This window comes from Corythoichthys intestinalis, chromosome 16, assembly GCF_030265065.1.
Source record: "Corythoichthys intestinalis isolate RoL2023-P3 chromosome 16, ASM3026506v1, whole genome shotgun sequence".
Lineage (NCBI taxonomy): Eukaryota > Metazoa > Chordata > Actinopteri > Syngnathiformes > Syngnathidae > Corythoichthys > Corythoichthys intestinalis.
In genome coordinates, this window is record NC_080410.1 from 13,479,945 (window position 1) to 13,498,170 (window position 18,226).

An 18,226-nucleotide genomic window follows, 5' to 3' on the forward strand; every position below is an offset into this window, starting at 1 on the left:
CAGGATTTTACCATAAGAATACATTGTAATTCCATTAATTCATTCCACAGCCCGAAAACCGTCACTAAATCCTTAATAAATACTGCTAGTACTATTACAAATGGCAATTACACATAGCAAAAAAAAAAAATTATAAATTCAAATCAGAATAATAATACACTATAATAATTAAAGATGTCGATCGATCGGGTCCGATCACGTCATTTTCAAAGTATCGGAATCGGCAAAAAAAATATCGGACATGCCTTTTTTTAATATATATATATATATTTAATTAAATCGTTCTCTAATTGTATTTAACGTTACAGACAAACTGTCAAACACTCATCCAGAGTCTTTAGTTTTGGCTTAAAGTAGAGCTATCAAAATTTATCGCGTTAATGGCGGTAATGAATTTTTTTTTAATTAATCACGTTAAAATATTTAACGCAATTAACGCATGCACTGCACGACCCACTCACGCACTATCGCGTTCAATCTATAATAGCGCCGATTTACCTATAAATAGAGCTATAAGGAAGCGTAAAATGAGTAGAGTGAATTTTGATAGTCTTTGGAGCCTTTTTTTAATTGGCTAAAGCCCTCTCTCATCAATTGGAAATATCGTGGGAAAGCAATGTGGGGAAGAAAGGTAGTATTTGATCTTTTTCTTTACACCCTATGTTAGTTCCCAACGCAGAGAAGATAGAGCAATTGGTGCCAATACGCACAGTCATGGTTGCACTTCGCAACATGCATTTGGGCACGGCTACAGTATCATATACTGAAAGCTCAACAAATACACTAGATGGCAATATTTAGTCACAATATACAAAGTCACATTTATCCTTTAAGAATGACAAGTCTTTCTATCCGTGGATCCCTCTCACAGAAAGAATGTTAATAATGTAAATGCCATCTTGAGGATTTATTGTCATAATAAACAAATACAGTACTTATGTACTGTATGTTGAATGTATATATTTGTCCGAGTTTTATTCATTTTTTTCTTAATGCATTGCCAAAATGTATATGATCGGGAAAAATTATCGGGAATGATTGGAATTGAATCGGGAGCACAAAAAAAGCAATCGGATCGGCAAATATCGGGATCAGCAGATTCTCAAACTAAAACGATCGGATCGGGAGCAAAAAAACATGATCGGAACAACCCTAATAATAATAATAATAGTTATTCCTGTGATAATGTAACAAATCGGGTTCTAATGTGGCGGATGTGTTTTGCATGGTGTACCTGAACGCACTGCATGGCTGACTTGACAGAGTGAGAGAGGGACTATACTTTCACTTTGTTCAGCTGTGGTGGACAGTAGACATATTGTGTTGCACAAGTTCTGAAATAAATGATTACAAACCTGACGAAGATGGCAATTTTTTGCCGATGTTACAATAATAATAATTGGCACCTTAATTTAGAAAGACTAGCGGACGAATGTCGGAGGGGAACCGTCGAGACTGTAGACATTCTATGTCCGTATTATCAAGCTAGTTCACGGACGCGCCCACCAAGCTCATATTTTTCCATCATTTCCATCTTCATTTCAATGGTAAGCCACATTTTTTCCCTTTTTTTTAACCACCTGCACTAACATTCTTGGAACCCATGTTGACTTTGCTCACAAGAAAATCCGCAGTGCGTCCGTCTTGCGGGATAACAAAGAAACTGCGGCGCTGTCATAAAGCGTCGTATTTCGAGCATGTCGTCTAATGTAGAACCAAATGGTGAGTCAAATTTTACGTCGGTTGTCGAAAAGATCGTGTGCCGACGTAATCGTATTTCGAGGTACCACTTTATAATTAAAAAAAAAAAAGTTTATTTTAATAAACGGTTTTTAAGCACTGCAAATGTAATACTTATGATATAAATGAGATATATTAAAAAAATGATTTGTACATGTATACATGTATGTAACAACATTTTTAAATGAAACACTGTTGTTGTTTTTTTTTTTTAATATCGCGAAGGATCACTGTAGCGCTTTTCGGGATACTCGAAGCTGCTTTACATTGCATTATTCTTTCACTCCACACTAGATGGTGTTAAGCTACTACTGTAGCCACAGCTGCCCTGGGGCAGTCTGACAGAAGCGAGGCAGTCAATATGCACCATTTGCTCATTCTTAAACTACTTTCACACAGGCTAGTAGGGTGAAGTATCTTGCCCAAGGATACAACATTAATGTAGAAACTGGATTCAAACCCTTGATCCTTCAATCCATTGACGACAACTCAACCACCTACGCCACCGTCATCCCTTTTTGAAAAAAATGATCTTGGTGTTCTTAATTTTCAAAAATGAAAACACATGAATTTTCAAAAGACATTCCTTACCTACAACGGTGCAGGTTTGAGATGAAGATACCAATTAAAATTTTTTTTTTTCAAAAATCCATATGTTGCTCGGACAAGAGGAGGATATGACTCAGGCCTACCGGGTACTGTGACGAAGAACTTGACCGCGTCGCGGTGCCCGTGGAAACAGAGCTGCGCCTGCGCCATGGAGCAATACGGGATAAAGCTTCCGTTGCTCTTCTCGGAGCCGTCGTCGCCGTACACGTGGATCACTCCGCCGGAAGATGTCGGAGACACCTTATTGGCTGAAAGAACCCCCAAAATTTGCCAATGTGAATATGATCATTTTGTGGAAACAGGCAAGCGGTTCACGTTTGCTCTAAAAACAAAAGCTGAAATATTGAAATAAAAACATCAAGTAAGTGCAAATTAAAGTGACGGCTATGCACACATTTTGCATGCAACGGATGTAAGCCACGGCAACATAGTGTCTACCTTTGAGGTCGCAAAGATGAAGAGCATGCAAAGCAACCAAGGGAATGTCATGAAAGTTCTGGTATAAAGCAAAAGAACCACCTTGAAGACAAATTGGACCTTTAGCAATGCTGGACCTGAATGCTAACATCAGCATGCTATCACAGGCTTCATGGTCAATGCTGGCAGTCAATAGCATTAACCTTTCCTACTTTTTTTTGTGTTAGCATGTTAGAAAGCTGATGCGATTTTCAATAACAAATTCACTGCCAGTCCTCTCCAGTTCGAAGGAGTTAAAGGGACACAAAGGCAGGTGAAGAAGAGGAGGAGGGCCAGTAGCGGGAGAAAGGAGCACTCCCACTTACCCCTCAAACCTAGGAGTTGTCCCCGGTGAAGGACCACCGCTACAGGAGGAGGAGGAAGAGGAGAAGGAGGAAGGAGAGCAAAGGAGAAAGTAGAGTAAGAGTTGCAGAAACAGTTTGGAGTCAGACTGACTGAGGAAGAGGGGACAACACTGACGGGACGGCCCTTTGTGTGGACAGGATGAACTGAAGCAGATGACTAATTTGAGTTTTCAGACATATTTGATGATTATAGATAATAATAAAGTAGCCTTAATAAAGGTCATACAATCTAATTTGAAATTTGGACAACTGTTATAGGCAATGATCGCCTTTTGAAAATTTTAACTTTAACATGTAGTATCGAGGCATTAGGGACAAGATATGGAATTACAGTGGTACCTCTACATGCGAAGTTAATTCGTTCCAGTACCTTGTTTGTAAGTCGAAATGGTCGTATGTCGAGCAGGATTTTCCCATAGGAATACATTATAATTCCATTAGGGGTGTCAAACGATTAAAATTTTTAATCGAGTTAATTACAGCTTAAAAATTAATTAATCGTAATTATTCAATAATAATTCAAACCATCTATAAAATATGCCATATTTTTCTGTGAATTATTATTGGAATGGAAAGATGAGACACAAGATGGATATATACTGTACATTCAACATACAGTACATAAGTACTGTGTTTATTATAACAATAAATCAACAAGATGGCATTACCATTATTAACATTCTGTTAAAGCGATTCATGGATAGAAAGACTTGTAGTTCTTAAAAGATAAATGTTAGTACAAGTTATAGAAATTTTATATTAAAACCCCTCTTAATAGTTCGTTTTAATAAAATTTGTAAAATTTTCTATCAAAAAATAAATTTGTAGCCCGCCATTGTTGATGCCAATAATCACTTACACAATGCTCATGGGTGCTGAAGCCTATAAAATCAGTCGCACCCAAGCGCCAGCAGAGGGCGACAAAACTCCGAAAAACACAATAAGTACGCATTTCACTGTGCTGTCATTTTAATGTTTGAGCGGGGCATGTGCGTTAATTGCTTCAAATATTTTAACGTGATTCATTTTAAAAAATTAATTACCGCCCGTTAACGCGATAATTTTGACAGCCCTAAATTCCATTAATTCGTTCCACAGCCCAAAAATCTACACTGAATCCTTAATAAATACTGCTCGTACTATTACAAACGGCAATTAGACATAGCTAAACACATTAATTATAAATAAAAATCGGAATAATAATATAATAAGAAGAATTCCTGTAATAATGTAACAAATCGGGTTCTAACGTGGCGGATGTTCTGTACCTGAACGCACCGCTTGACCCACGTGACAAGAGAGAGGAGCGGTGCGGTTGAGTTTACTTTCGTTTTCAATGTTTTCCTGAGAACACAGTCAATTGTAGCGGACAGCAGGCGTTTTGTGTTGGATAAGTTCTGAAATAAATGATGAAAACCTGACAAAGCTGGCGATTTCTTTGGCGATGTAACCACAATAATAACTGTCAACTTAACGTATAAAGACTGGCGAACGGTGGTCGGAGGAGGACCGTGGAGATGTATTGTTGAGCCAGTTCATGGATATGCACCTCACGCTAATATTTCTCTATAATTTGCATCTTCATTTAGAAGGTAAGCGTCACATTTTTCCTTGTTTCACCACCTGTACCAACCATTTTGAAACCTGTGTTGATTTCTCTCACAAGAAAGTCAGCCATACGTCCGTCTGCGGTGCTGTCATGTCGCCCTATTTTGAGCATGTCGTCGGATGTAGAAACAAATGGCGAGTCAAATTTTCCGTCGGATGTCGAAAAGATCGTGTTTCGAAGCGATCGTATGTCGAAGGTACCACTGTATTATTATTGATAAGCAGTGGGACCTCTACTTACGAAATTAATTGATTTTGGAAGTAGTTTCGTAACCTGAAAATTTCGTAAGTAGAGACGCGTTTTCCATGTAAATGCCCTAAAGCACTCCAAAATTCAGACAAATCTTTTATAATGCATAAAAATGCATCAAAAAATGTTACAAATACATGTGACAATCAGATTACTGCACAACAGACTTAAAATCAGAGTTGTGCATAATGTAAAAACCAAGACTAGAGTATAGAATAAAAGTTAATACAGTTATGTAAAGCTGTCGGAACATGAAGGAGGAATGAAGAGGACGCTAGGATTCACACATACACATACAGTAGAGGTCCCTCTTAACCAACTGGATGCCAGGAATGCTAGGCAATAGCCAAGGGCAAAGCAGCTATAAGTATGTTATGTTCAGTAAGATCTGGGAGGACCATATTGTATTTTTGCCTTTCGTATCCTGAAATTTCTTTTGTAAGAACAGGCAATATCTTCCGTTGAGGAGTGGCTTAACCTTGAAAATCTGTATGTAGAGACGTTCATAAGTAGAGGTACCACTGTATGGCTGCATCTACCCATTATTTTAGTAGTCGGTTAATCGATGAACTAATTCGTTCGAATAATCGAGTAATGGGATAAGGAACAAAAAAATTGAAATACCTGAGCAGAGCCTCAAACAAACAAAATAAATAAATGAGGATATAAGTACAACAAAAGAACAATTGGCTAACTTGCATAGCAAAGATCCGCTAGCTTAAATGCTATAAAATGCTAACTTATTTATTTATTTTTTTAAATGCTCTTAACAAATGGTTCAAACACATTCCCACAAAAAACAGCGAAATATACCTATAAACTAAATTACGATGGATTAAAAAAATATTAGCTCAAACAAAAACTTATGTTGGTCTTAACAGACAGCAGCTGGATTCAGCCATCTGAAATGAGTTATGTCATTTTAACTGTAGCTACTAGAGGGCAATGTTTCCACCCAAATCAATAAAACAATGCAAACACTTTCAAAACAAACCATTACAACGCCACTTTAATTAAACGAATACTCGGGAATTAATATTTTGCTGATTCATCTTTTTTCTAATTGAATTACTCGAGGTAATCGATTAATCGTTGCAGCACTATACCAATGTAGTGGCAAAATACAGCGTAACACAAAAGTTAGTACACCCCTCGCATTTCTGCAGATATTTAAATATCTTAAGTATCTTTTCAGTGCACAACACTGACAAAATGACACTTTGACACAATGAAAAGTAGTCTGTGTGCAGCTTATATATTAGAGTTAATTTATTTTCCCGTCAAAATAACTCAAAATATAGCCATTAATATCTAAACCTCTGGAAACAAAAGTGAGTACACCCCTTAAAAACTACGTACATGCCTAAATCTCCAAATTGAGTACCGCTTGTCATTTTCCCTCCAAAATGTCATGTGATTTGTTACAGGAGTGCTGTCAGCATTGCTGCAGAGATTGAAGAGGTTTCTAAGTTTCTAAGGGGTGTACTCATTTTTGTTTCCAGGGGTTTAGATATTAATGGCTATATTTTGAGTTATTTTGAGGGGAAAAGAAATGAACTCCATTACATAAGCTGCACACAGACTACTTTTCATTGTGTCAAAGTGTCATTTTGTCAGTGTTGTTCCATGAAAATATATACTTAAATATCTGCAGAAATGCGACGGGTGTACTCACTTTTGTGATACACTGTACAATAAAAGATGGCTATGTTAAATATCCAACTTTTTTGGACTAACTGTTGAAAAATGCCCTTGTGGATGTGAACTGGTTTAACTCATTGGCTGCCATTAATGGCGATAGACATTGAATCTAATTTGACTGGGACAGTCAGCAGCGATCGAATAATCGTTTGATCCCTTACTGAGCATTCATTTAATTTCATTGGCTGCCATTAAAGGTGCGAGACGCCCATTCCATTTGAATTGGGATTAAATTGGATGAAAGGTCTATTGCCCTCAATGGAAGTGAAACATGGTAATTCAATGATAGTCATCCCAGTTCATATAGATTTGTAGCTCTATCTATGATGCTAAATGCCTGCTGACAGGTAAAACAATCAAATGCTATTTTACAATTGCAAATGGTACATTTTTATACATTAACAGAATAAAGATCATGATTTCAATATACTCTGTAATTGGTGGTGTGCCATGAGATTTATGGAATGTTGGATGGACATCGAAAAAATGTTGAGAAACACAGTTCTAGATTTTATACAGTCGATTCAGAAGAGAATGAAAAGGATCAAAAACAAATAAAACATGGGAAAAAAACAATGGCCTTGAATTTGAAAACGTAAGCAAAATGTTCTCCATCTCTTAACAGATTTTAGATCAATGATGACGCTGCAATGTAAGTACTCACATGAAACACGACAAACTAGAGAACAAAATTTGTAAGGCCCCATAATTGTGAATGAAACTGTGATGATCACTCTTCTTCTTTGGTCAATACCTGCTGCACATTTGATGCAGAACGCACGACAGCTTTTTGTTACTACAACTCACTCTCTGTTAGTGGGATGGAGATGATCACGCCATTTCCCGTTCCCACCCATAGGCGATTTCCACCAATCAGAAGCGCTGTGATGCGCACGAACGAGAAGCCCAGCTTGCCGGTGCCTGTCAATCACAATCGGGGGTCAAACAGTATAACAACATTGCAATTCATACATTGGCATCTTTCACTTGATATCCTCTCACCGAGCATTTTGCTAACATACGGCTCGATGTCCACGTCCTGCAGATGCTGGTGCGTGTGAGCGTGGTAGAGGCGCAGCGTGGAGTCCAGCCGGATTGACACCCACACGCCGTCGCCGATCCAAGCCAGCTGGCGTACCTGGCTCTCCCGTCGAGGGTGGGCGTCAAAGGACTTCTGTCAAACAGTGTTGTTTTCGTCAATGATGACGATAATGAAAATATTTCGTCAAGAACACTTCTTTCATGAAGATGTCGAGACGATAACGAGCTAAAACGTGTTTTGGGAGACTAAAACATAACAAGCCTAATGCCAGTTTTTGTCTGATGAGACGAAAATGCGCAATAGTTTCAAAATGTGACATTTTATTTGTAGTGAGCCCGCATCCTAGCAGTGTCTGGTTGTGTCACTCATGTGACATGCTGGGTTCCCCCCACTAAGCAGTTTAGTGTCCTCTCCACTCTCAAGGCTTGCGCACACGCCAAATGCTAAGATTTGTTTTTTTTATCTTGGCCAGAGATAATATGCAATGTTACTTTAGCCTCCACAGGTCTGTGATGAGTGATCATCACACACTAAATGTAACTTGTAGTGTTAACATAGCATTCGGCGAGCGTCCCCTTAAACTCTCGGACAACTTTTATTGCATACAGTTTGTAGCGTCCAGGTGAGTATAATTCATTGAAAATAATCAGAAGTGGGTAGCAACGCATTTAATGAACTTCATTACATTTACTTGAGTAACTTTTTGAGAAAAAATTTACTTCTAAGAGTAGTTTTACAAAGCCATACTTTTTACTTGAGTAGATTTGTGGAGAAAAAAACGCAACTCTTACTCCGCTACTTCGGGCGACACAAAAGTCTTTACATTTTTACTCTTTATTTTATATATTAGATGAATTTTTTAAATATTTTTTTGCCAGCGATGCCATTGGCAAGAGTAGTGCTACTAATTTCACCAATGAGACGTCGCAACAATAATCACATGACTCCATTACACCAATCAGACGCAAGCTTGCCGTTCTATGATCACGCCAGCCTGTTCAATCACGAATGTCTTTAAAGCGCCGTAAAAAAGGAAGTATTTTATATAAGAGCGCTGCCCACAACGTGACTCGAAAGCGTGGATGTAAACCTCTCTCCCAGTTTTTATTCGACTGACCACGGAAAACCGGAGAAATGATACTTTTAATTACAGAATAATAACTACGATGGAAGTACAGTATACACTATTCAAACTAGGAACTATTTTCTCCACTAGAGGGCACTCATGCTCTTTGGACGATTAATGCTTAATTTCTGTCTTTTGTTTTTTTCTCTTGCCAGATTTCATTGATTTTTGTTTGGGCTTAATGTGGTTATGTAATGGGTTATTGTAAAGTATCATTATAACAACAGTTCAGATGGATATGTTTGTGCTGAGAGAAAAAAAAAATTACCATTGTTCAAAAAAAAAAATCAAACAAAAATAAGCACTTACAATGTTGCTCATTACTTGAGTGTTCTTTTCACTGGATAATTTTTACTTGTACTTGAGTACATTTTTTGGATGACTACTTTTACTTGAGTAATATTATTTTGAAGTAACGCTACTGTTACTTGAGTAAAGTCTTTGGCTACTCTACCCACCTCTGAAAATAATGTACTGTTTTCTTGCTGAGCGTGCATTATCACTAAGTTGCCGTTGTTCTTGTAGACACTACAATGTCTGCTTGTCTGTCAATGTTAATTGGAAAGCTCTATTTGTTCATTTAGTTTTAGAGTGATTTTTTTAAATTGTAAAGGCAAAAGCATTTCATTTCAATTCAATACACTTTATTAATCCCTTTGGAGAGTTACCTCAGGGAAATTAGCTTTCCAGCGCTCACAACACCACAGCAGCAAAGATATAAGTATAAAGTTCAAGTTAGTAAAAAAGTGTTTGAGTAAAAGGATTAAAAGAATTTTAAAAACTGAATTAAAATACTGTACAATACGATACGCTATTGCTTAAAAATAAAATAAAAGAAATAATATACACCAGGCAGACAATAGCAAGACAACCCGAGTACAAATGGCAGCAGCATTTTTAGCAAACGTCAACTTAAACTAGACGAATACAAACACATTTTGAGATGACTAAAATATGACTAAGACTAATAAGTATTTTTCTCCAAAAGACTATGACGAAAATTAAAAGGGCTGCCAAAAATAACACTGCTGTTTAGACACGTGAGGGCGCTTTCTAGATATATGGCGTAAGAGGAAAACGATGAGACTTGCCTCAATCTGCATGCTTTTGGGCTGAATGACGTGGATCTTGTTCTTGTAGCCGCACCACACTTTATCGTGCACGACGGCCATGCAGCGGATGGAATGATGAGGTCGGCCCAGGTCCATGAGGTGGTAGTTGGACAAATCCCATTGGCCGTCTGCATCAAGACCACAAGCTCAAACTCAAACTATCATCCAATCAGTCCCAATTCTGCAGATGGTTTGCAAATTAAAGCTGCCCACGTATAATATTTGTATTTTTTTTTCCCGTCAAATTTTTCTGCGCACCCGGTAGCCCAAACATTTTGACCAATTCATGTCATTCCAACTTCAAAATGTTCCAAATATTTCATCCTTCATTTTTGCCCCTAATGCTAACGGTTGTGCCAAAAGCTGTTTTTTTGGGGGGAGGGGGACAAAAAACCAAAAGCCCCATTTCTTTCAAGTCCCATTTCTTTCCAGTGGCTAAACCATAACATTTCATATTTTCAAAATGCTACTTGTCTTTAGTTTTTGTTCCATTCACATAATTCACACATTAAACACTTAAAACACAAAATCAAGGACCACAATGATTACACCATGTAACACGTATTTTGTTCCCAGGTTTGTTTCGTCGCATTGACGTATAAAAAAAAACTAGAGGTGTCAAACGATTAAAATTTTTAATCGAGTTAATTACAGCTTAAAATTAATTAATCGTAATTAATGGCAATAATCGCAATTCAAACCATCTATAAAATATGCCATATTTTTCTGTAAATTATTGTTGGAATGGAAAGATAAGACACAAAATGGATATATACATTCAACATACGGTACATAAGTACTCTATTTCTTTATTATAACAATAAATCAAAAAGATGGCATTACCATTATTAACATTCTGTTCCATGGATAGAAAGATGTAGTTCTTAAAAGATAAATGTTAGTACAAGTTATAGAAATTTTATATTAAAACCCCTCTTCATGTTTTCGTTTTAATAAAATTTGTAAAATTTCCAATCAAAAAATAAACTAGTAGCCCGCCATTGTTGATGTCAATAATTACTTACACAATGCTCATGGGTGCTGAGGCCTATAAAATCAGTCGCACCCAAGCGCCAGCAGAGGGTGACAAAACTCCGAAAAACACAACAAGTACACATTTCACTGTGCTGTCATTTTAATCTGTTTGAACCAGGTATAGTGCGTTAATTGCGTGAAATATTTTCACGTGATTAATTTAAAAAATTAATTACCGCCCGTTAACGCGATAATTTTGACAGCCCTAATAAAAACACTTTTGTTTAACAAAAGGTTTGGGTTTGTGGTCACTATTACAAAAGTGAGTACACCCCTCGCATTTTTGCTGATTTTTAAGTATATCTTCTCATGGGACAACACTGACCAAATGACACTTTGACACAGTGAAAAGTAGTCTGTGTGCAGGTTATAGAATAGAATTAATATATTTTCCCCTCAAAATATAGCCATTAATATCTAAACCCCTGGCAACAAAAGTGAGTACACCCCATAGAAACTACGTACATCCCTATATGTCCAAATTGAGTACTGCTTGTCATTTTTCCCTCCAAAATGTCATGTGACTCGTTACAGGAGTGCTGTCAGCATTGCTACAGAGATTGAAAACGTGGGGGGGTTAGCCTGTTAGTGCTCAGACCATACTCAAGATACAGTATACTTAAATATCTGTAGAAATGCGAGGGGTGTATTCACTTTTGTGATACACTGTATCCCTTTTCTTTACTGTTGTACTTTTTAATGCTTTTATATACAGAATTATGTATTATTATACATGTGCATTTTCGTACTTATTTTATAGACTTAGTTTGACCTGAAACACAAAGAAATGACATTTAACAAATATTTTCTGCATAATGAGGACGTGAAATTGGAAATTTTGAATATAGCCTCCAATTTTAGCTTTTTACTGGTACTTTTTTCATTTAGTTTGGACCCAAACAACATAAATAAAATGATTGCAAGCCAAGAACATTTTTTTTTTTCTTAACATGGCGTTATCAGTCAGTTCTTGGCAAAAACCAAAATTTGACAAAACCTCTCAAAACATTTCCATTCCCTCCATTTTCAATGGCACATACAACACCAACAAAAACGTCATATTTGACAAAAACACTTCCATGAATTGCTCCAAAATCAACAGGAAGTGATCCACAAGAGTTTGGGGACTAGAAGATCAAGTATCCCCACCCAATTTCTCCAAACATTCCATTTTCTAGATTTTTAAAATTCTTTTACTTGTAAAACCTGTGGACACAATTTGTTGGCACCTTTATCATAGGCATGCTAGTGGAAAGAATCGTGTTTGATACATTGAAAAATACAAAACATCATTTTGCTTATGTGTAACAGTGGAGAGAAACGTAAATAAAAGCCTATTACAGAGGTGTCCGCCTCACATGGGGGCAGCCGTTTTAATCAAAGGCTGGTAGTATTTTAGCCAATCAAATGCGAATATCCCAGATTTCCCGCCAACTTTGTGATGTCATTAATACCCATTATCACATCAATGTGTACTCGCGTGGGTAGACTTGAGAACACAAAATGGCTGTGCTCATGACTCATTAGTGGTGTCATTTTTCCTGTTTAAAGATTAGTTTCTTCATAATCAAACGTCTATAAAATTCACAACTTGCTTAAGTGATTTGGAAAACTTGAAGATCATTTATACTACGTGCTGTTTTTCCCTTTTAACTCATTTGCCAGACTTGCCAATGACTTAAAATACACAGGAGAATTACCTTCTGATCTGTGGAATATGGCGAGGGTCCCGTCAGCGAGGGCCACAAGCACACGACCTTTCACGTGTCTGCAATGAACAGAAAGGCCACAATTGGAGAAAGCCAAATTATTAACCAAAAAAAAAAAGTGCTATTTTGGGCAAAAACTTATATGTTAAATATTGCTATTCATCCTGAAAATATAGATTATCTCTGCATTTGGTGATTTTGTGCATCTAGCGTAAAATCTGAGAAATTTGTAGACATTTTAAGTTTTAATCTACTTGTATAAAAGAATAATGAATCGGGATTTTATTAGGGAATGACTTTTTTGATGTCTCTGCTCATGGAGACTCATATATGCCTAAGGGAGGTGCCTGTTTTAGTTTTAAGTCGCTAGCGGCTTTGGTTTTGAAAATATTTGAATGTTAAGTCTTTGAAAATAGGCCCCCAACGGATTGGTCCCGAGCCCCGTGTCCCATCAACTGATAGTGAAGTCTTTGTAGATATGTACATTGAAGATTTGCGGCAAGTGAGTTAAATGTCAATGAAAAAAATGAGTAGGAGAAAAGCAGTCATAATTAAAGATGTCCCGATCGATCGGCAGATCGGGGCCGATCACGTCATTTTCAAAGTATCGGAATCGGCAAAAAAATATCGGACATGCCTTTTTTAATATATATATATTTTTTAATTAAATCGTTTTTTAATTCTATTTAACGTTATAGACAAAATGTCTTAAACTCATCCAGAGTCTTTAGTTTTGGCTTAAAGTAGGGCTATCAAATTTATCGCGTTAACGGCGGTAATTAACTTAACTTTTAAAAAATTAATCACGTTAAAATATTTAACGCAATTAACGCATGCGCTGCACGACTCACTCACGCATTATCGCGTTCAACCTATAATGGCGCCGATTTACCTATATATAGAGCTAAAAGGCAGCGTAAAATGAGTAGAGTGAATTTTGGCAGTTTTTGGAGCCTTTTTTCAACTGGCTAAAGCCTTAAAATCCCTCTCTCAACAATTAGAAATATCGTGGGAAAGCAATGTGGGGAAGAAAGGCAGTAGTTGATCTTTTTCTTTACACCCTATGTTATTTCCCAACGCAGAGAAGATATATCAATTGGTGCCACTACGCACAGTCATGGTTGCACTTCCCATCATGCATTTGGGCAGAACAGTTAAATGGCTGCAGTATCATTTACTGAAAGCTCAACAAATACACTAGATGGCAATATTTAGTCACAATATACAAAGTCACATTTATCCTTTAAGAATTACAAGTCTTTCTATCCGTGGATCTCTCTCACAAAAAGAATGTTAATAATGTAAATGCCACCTTGAGGATTTATTGTCATAATGTCATGTAATTGTCATGTATGTTGAATGTATATATTTGTCCGAGTTTTATTCATTTTTTTCTTAATGCATTGCCAAAATGTATATGATCGGGAAAAATTATCGGGAATGATTGGAATTGAATCGGGTGCAAAAAAAAAGCAATTGGATCGGGAAATATCGGGATCGGCAGATACTCAAACTAAAACGATCGGGATCGGATTGGGAGCAAAAAAACATGATCGGAACAACCCTAGTCATAATCATTGTATAATTTTTCACCAAATAATTAAAAACATATCACATTGTGGCATATCGATATCGTGATATAAAATGGCCCATATCGTGATCAGAGATTTTTGCCATATTGCAGAGCATTAATAAAAAGGTGAAACTTACACCAGACTGAGGACAGAATCTTTGAGTTTAATGGAGTGGAGACAATTTTTCCAGTTGCCAACTGCTGAGTGCACATAAAGCCTAAAGAAAGAGACAGAAAAGAAGCAGAAAAACAGTTAGAGTGGTGGTTCCAAAAAAGTTTGTTTCCATCGTTACTAGCAGTGCAACGGTTTGCGGTTCAAAACCGAACCGTACGGTTCGCCCTGTACGGTTCAATACGCCTTTATGAACCGCGCCTTTTTGGTTTTGCAATTACAGTCATTTATTCCGAACGCTTGTGGAATGAATTGGTCAAACTCTGTGCCTGTGTGTGACGTGAAGCGCAGCTGTGTAGAAATTCCCGCCCCGCGAGCAAATGTCCAATCGCTGTCAAGCACCTGTGTAATAGGAGCCGAGTAACGCCCTCTCTCGCTTACGAGCGAGGTGAAAGTGAAACAAGAAAGAAAACAAAAAAAGTTATGGCGAGCGGAGGAGTCGACAGACCGAATTTTGAGAAAGCACCGGCTTCTTTCAAATCTGCGGTGTGGCAACATTTCGGTTTCCCCGTGGACTACAATGCAGACGGAGAGAAAATATTGAAAAAAAAAAAAAAATAATAATTTGCAAGCGTTGCTCAGCGCTTGTTCCCTATGCTAACGGCAACACTTCTAACATGACTCGGCACCTCAGCCGGCATCACCCACAGACATCGCTTTCTCAGAGCAGGACAACCCCGAAGATGACGACACCAGTGAAAACACACGGGTCTATAGAAGAGGCGTTCCAAAAGCATTACAATATCAGGTCAGAAAAACACAAGAAAATAACCCACGCAGTGGGGATGGGCATTGCAAAAGACATGCAACCATATTCCGTGGTTGAAGATGCGGGCTTCGTTAATTTAATTGCAACGCTTGACCCGCGTTATATTGTTCCCTCACGGACATATTTTTGCCAACAACATAATCCCCGTCATTTATGAAATGGCACGCAAAGCCATCGAAGATTATTTCGCGAAAGCACATAGTTTCGCCCTGACCCTTGATAGTTGGACGTCCCGTGCTACAGAGTGCTACTACCTAACTGTGACGGTCCACTACAATTCATACCTGTCAAGTTGTACCGTCTCGTCGTAATTTGTACAAGTGAGCACTAATTTTTAAATGTGTACGCCGTACGTTACGTTCAAAATCTGCACCTTTTTCGTGCATTGCGTTTTTGTTTTTTTTTTCATCCGTTTGGATTTGGTCACCGTTTCTGCAACGAGACAATGTTCGTTAATACGTTGGTTGAAAAGTCAGACAGGCAGAGGGAAGAGTGTTTGTTGAGACGCTGTAGCAAACGCGATGCTAGGCTAAGTGGCTCCAATATTTCCTGACTGTGGCCGACATCATACAATTTACGCCTCGATAACTCATGCACTAACTACATGCGAAATGACACTCGGTAGCGTTAGTAAACAGCCGCCATTTTAGAGCAGTAAACTTCTCAGAAAGGCTCTGTTGTAGTAAACCTTCCGAGCGAACCTAAGCAACTTCTTATCCAAAATACTCCTAAATCGTCAAAATCTTGACTTGAGTCAATCTTTAAAGGATGAAACAGTTTAAAAATTTTCACATGTCGAAAGTAGACAGAAGGGAACTAAGGCAAAAACAGGAGCAATTTTATCAACTTTAACGGTTGATTCACAACATTAAATGACCTCCAAACATAGCAAAGGTTACTATGTTTTTGGGTTTGTTTGGTTTGCTTTTTTTATGAAAAAAAAAACATGAAAGGTATCACCAGTTACTTTGCCAAGTAACTTCTTTACTACTGTGTGTGTATTTCAGTAGTCAGTCACTACACTTGCCAAAGAGCTAAGAGGCATTTTAACAGTCGAAAATGTTTACATTTTAAGTGTTTATTTCATTTTTTTAAAAGCAAAATAAAGGCAGTTAAAAAAAAAAAAAAAAAAAAAAAAAGCAAAACGCAAACCGAAACCGAACCGAAACCGTGATCCCAAAACTGAGGTTCAAACCGAACCGTGGGGTAACTAGACCGTTGCACCCCTAATCGTTACTCATTTCCTCATCAAGTCATTTGCCAACCCTTGTCATTTTTTGCTCTCGGATTATTCATAATAACTTGTTAATTGAAATTAGACTCTGGGCAACCTTCACTGATTAAGATATGTAATGCTTTTAAAGGTGAAAATGGTGGCCCGGGGTACAGATCCGGCCTACGAAAATAAATCATGTGCATGTTTTTTTGCCAAAACAAGATTCTTTTAAAAACTTCCATAGTCCAAAAATCAGAGAATATTCACTGTTTTTTATTGAACAAAATACATTTTAGATTGTTTGAGGCAAGGGCGTTACCGGGGGGAGGGGGGGGGAGACAGGGGTGGGCAGTGCCCACCCACGGACACGCTCTGCCCACCCAAAGAAAACTGGATGTAGTACTAACGGCAGTCTGGGCACTGCGTATGTGTCCCATTCATATAGTACTGATGTGTTCTAAGTTTTAACCTTTGCTTTGTTACCTCCTCTTTCACTTTAAAAAAAAATGTTGGTTTTGTTTCTAGGGGGCGCTAAACACATTTACACATATTTTGATTATTAAAAAAATTTTTTTTTTTACATTTTATCAAAGTTTTCACCAGTGTTAACCTGGCTGTTGAGTTTGGTGAGTTTTGAAGCATTCTGAGGGGGTCAAAGTCAGGCTCAAAGCATCGGCGGGACAAAGAATGACTGCTAGGGGGCGCTACACAGTGTATTTTGGAATTTGTGGAATATGGTAATTCCGCGGTATCAAAGATTGCACCTGTCTTGACCTGCCTGCCGATTTTGGTGCATTTTGAAGCATTCTAAGGGGGTCAAATTGAGCTCAAAGGGGCTGTGGAACAAAGAATAACTATAAAAATAATAATAAAACCCAGGAACCACAACAGGTTACCTAAAAAAAACATTGTCACCTGCATGTCCATGCTGTTCAGTTATGGATGTGTTCTAAGTCAAATCAAATCAAATCAAGTTTTATTTGTTTAGACTAAATCACAACAACAGTTATCTCAAGGAGAAAACAAAACATGTTTTAAGGTGCAGTAGCCTTACGATTTCGATTATTTATTTATTTTTTCCTTTTTAATTTTTTTTCTTTTTGCCCCCCTAGATAAGACTAATGCCCACCAACACCTGGCATCCTGGTAACACCACTGGTTTGAGGCCATCCAGCATAATATAATAAAAATGCTTACCAGCCATTTTGGGCTCCGAGCCACATTGTGGGTGCCATGCTGGTGTAATTCTTAGCCTCTTCGCCACCATCTTCCATCTCTGGAGGTGCCGACGTCTCCTCTTTGGACTGACCAGGGGCCCTGTGTGGATAGAGAGCATGTAAAGATCTGTCTCTTCGTGACGGTCTCTGCACTGACAAACTTTGATTTCACCTGTCAGAAGTTTCCGCCGAACGAGTTGGCGGGTCGGTGAAGACGTGTTCCATGAACGGTCCTGAAGGGGCCGAGCCAAGTTCTGTGTGACTGGACTCTGGAACTTCAGTGGCCTCTGTGGCCTCCTCGGCGGACTGAGCCGGGAGAATCTTACTACTTGTGGGGGGAGCGATAGGGGCTAAAGCACATCAACAGGAAAAGACAAATATGGCAGGGCTGACACTTTTGCACCTCATGATGGTTAATACTAGTGTTGCACAGATATGAATGAACAAACGCTCATTCGCTGCCATCCTTCCTCTTGCTCCACCTCCATGTCTACTAGTGATAAACTAATTGGAATACACAGCAGAA

General features: G+C 38.0%; 1 protein-coding gene across 12 annotated transcripts in view; it reads right to left on the minus strand.

Annotated features, from left to right (window-relative positions):
• mapk8ip3 (mitogen-activated protein kinase 8 interacting protein 3) overlaps positions 1-18,226 on the minus strand; it is a 91,585-nt gene that overhangs the window by 9,136 nt on the left and 64,223 nt on the right. For 10 of the 12 annotated variants that reach the window (XM_057860860.1, XM_057860858.1, XM_057860863.1 and 7 more), the window contains 9 exons: positions 17,873-18,050; positions 17,681-17,800; positions 14,464-14,544; positions 12,745-12,812; positions 9,989-10,137; positions 7,732-7,903; positions 7,537-7,650; positions 3,132-3,170; positions 2,433-2,597 (listed from right to left, as the gene is read on the minus strand). In XM_057860860.1, the coding sequence (XP_057716843.1) occupies positions 2,433-2,597; positions 3,132-3,170; positions 7,537-7,650; positions 7,732-7,903; positions 9,989-10,137; positions 12,745-12,812; positions 14,464-14,544; positions 17,681-17,800; positions 17,873-18,050 (1,086 nt within the window). The remainder of the gene's footprint in view (positions 1-2,432; positions 2,598-3,131; positions 3,171-7,536; positions 7,651-7,731; positions 7,904-9,988; positions 10,138-12,744; positions 12,813-14,463; positions 14,545-17,680; positions 17,801-17,872; positions 18,051-18,226) is intronic. The other 2 variants (XM_057860864.1, XM_057860856.1) reach the window with 1 other exon arrangement.